Source organism: Curcuma longa, chromosome 14, assembly GCF_044706935.1.
Source record: "Curcuma longa cultivar G26 ecotype Majalengka, Jawa Barat chromosome 14, ITB_CL_G26_1.1, whole genome shotgun sequence".
In the NCBI taxonomy this organism is placed as follows: domain Eukaryota; kingdom Viridiplantae; phylum Streptophyta; class Magnoliopsida; order Zingiberales; family Zingiberaceae; genus Curcuma; species Curcuma longa.
Window position 1 is genome coordinate 10610095 of NC_133874.1, and position 1698 is coordinate 10611792.

The following is a 1698-nucleotide window of genomic DNA, read 5'->3' on the forward strand; positions in this document are numbered from 1 at the left end:
GTCGTCTAATTTTGAATTTCAAAGACTCACTATCATATTTTCATGATCCATCTGTTTTTATTGATTTTTCTTTAATAAGCATATTTTAGAACTAATAACTCAAATAATATCCCTGTCTAGCAAAATATTTGTATAGCGTCCTGTGGTTTCCTTAAAGGCGAGGTTTGAATTTAAGATGATTCACTTTTTATAAAGTATTTTGTAACTTAATTGAAATTTCTGGAAGAGTTCTTTAAACTCTATCTTATAAATTGAAATGATAACCTATTGCATACATGATTCATTTAACTTTAAAAAATTTCAACAATATTTTTTTATTGGAACTGAAATTCAAATATGAACAAGATGATGAATGCCAACATATTCCTTTGATGTTTTTAACATTAATTGTTGGTGTAAAATTTAACCCGTTTGAAATTGAATTCCCTTTCCCGGAGAAATATAACAGTACATGAAACAGTTTGTGGTTGTATGAGATACTGCTGGTACCTGCCAAATCTGACATTGGAATAGTTCAGTAGCAGACAGATCTTCTTTGGTCAATGGTAACTACAACCCATGCTTGTACTAACCGATGCATATTTCGGAACCTGCTTCATCATGATACGTGATCATTTTACTTGTTAGTGGTTGCAATATAAGAATTTGTTACATGATGGAATAAACAAAAGTACATTTCATTAAGTGCCAATCAGGAAGTATGTCATAGTGAATAGTCAAACTTGTTGTTCTCATCTGTTAGCTTAGGCTAAGTACCAATCAAGAAGTGCATCTCTCCTCTTGCAGGTGTAGTTTCATCATAATCCAAAAAGCAATCATGTCAGATCAAGCTTAAGCATTGAGAGAACCAAGGATCATGCTTCAATCCACTCTGTCTGTGTGTTTCAAGTTTGAATCTCATATCAATCTCGGAGATGCGGAATTGATCATCTGATTGATTTTTCATAGTTGCTGACACAGTTGAGGAGGACGAAGAGAAACTGGATCCAGATTCTGAACATAATGTTGTCGCTTTCTTTTTCAGTCTTCTGTTTCCAGTAGCAAGTGTCAGCTCTAAGTCATTCTCTTGGCTTTCCACTTGCATAAAATTCCTGTCTTGCTTCTCTGCTGGGTGTTCCAGATCAAACGTCGTGTGATGTGGATCCCTTTGGAACTCCTTGTTGGTGTTCATCTCTCCCATTAGCCGCTGCTGCGCTTGGTACAGACGGTGGAGTTCATGCACCTGAATCAGAACAAGGATGGAATATTTAGATTTTGAGATCTGCAAGAGCTGCATGGTTTAATTTGTGAGTGGGGCATGAAGGCTACCTGTTGTTTGAAGGTGGCTTCCTGTTTTAAGATTGCCATCTTCAAGTATTGTTTATCACATTGCTCCATGTATCTAAGCTTCCCTTGGCCTTGCTAATACTGCAGTGCCTTGTAATGCTGTCGATCATTAGCTAGCCAATTAAAGCCGCGATCTTATGATGATTTAGAACAGTATAGAAGCAAAGAAGCTCCAGCAACAAGATGAAGGAAAATATATAGTGGATATCCTTAGTTGATAGGAAAGACAATGGACTTCAAAAGTAATAATGAGAGTTCATCAATGCCAAACTCAAAAGTATATGTTCCTTTGGTTTTAGATGAACAAATTCTTAATGATGTTAATGTGTAAATAAATCATTCTGACAGGCACTTATTTTTCTCTCTTTTTTT

General features: G+C 35.6%; 1 protein-coding gene across 1 annotated transcript; it reads right to left on the bottom strand.

Moving 5' to 3' along the window:
- Positions 1 to 820: 820 nt before the first annotated feature.
- LOC141844883 (uncharacterized) lies at positions 821 to 1377 on the bottom strand. The gene is made up of 2 exons (XM_074732857.1): positions 1309 to 1377; positions 821 to 1222 (listed from the first exon to the last, which is right to left on the bottom strand). The coding sequence occupies exons 1-2, from the start codon at positions 1375 to 1377 to the stop codon at positions 821 to 823; spliced, it is 471 nt and encodes a 156-aa protein (XP_074588958.1).
- Between the last annotated feature and the right edge of the window lie 321 nt (positions 1378 to 1698).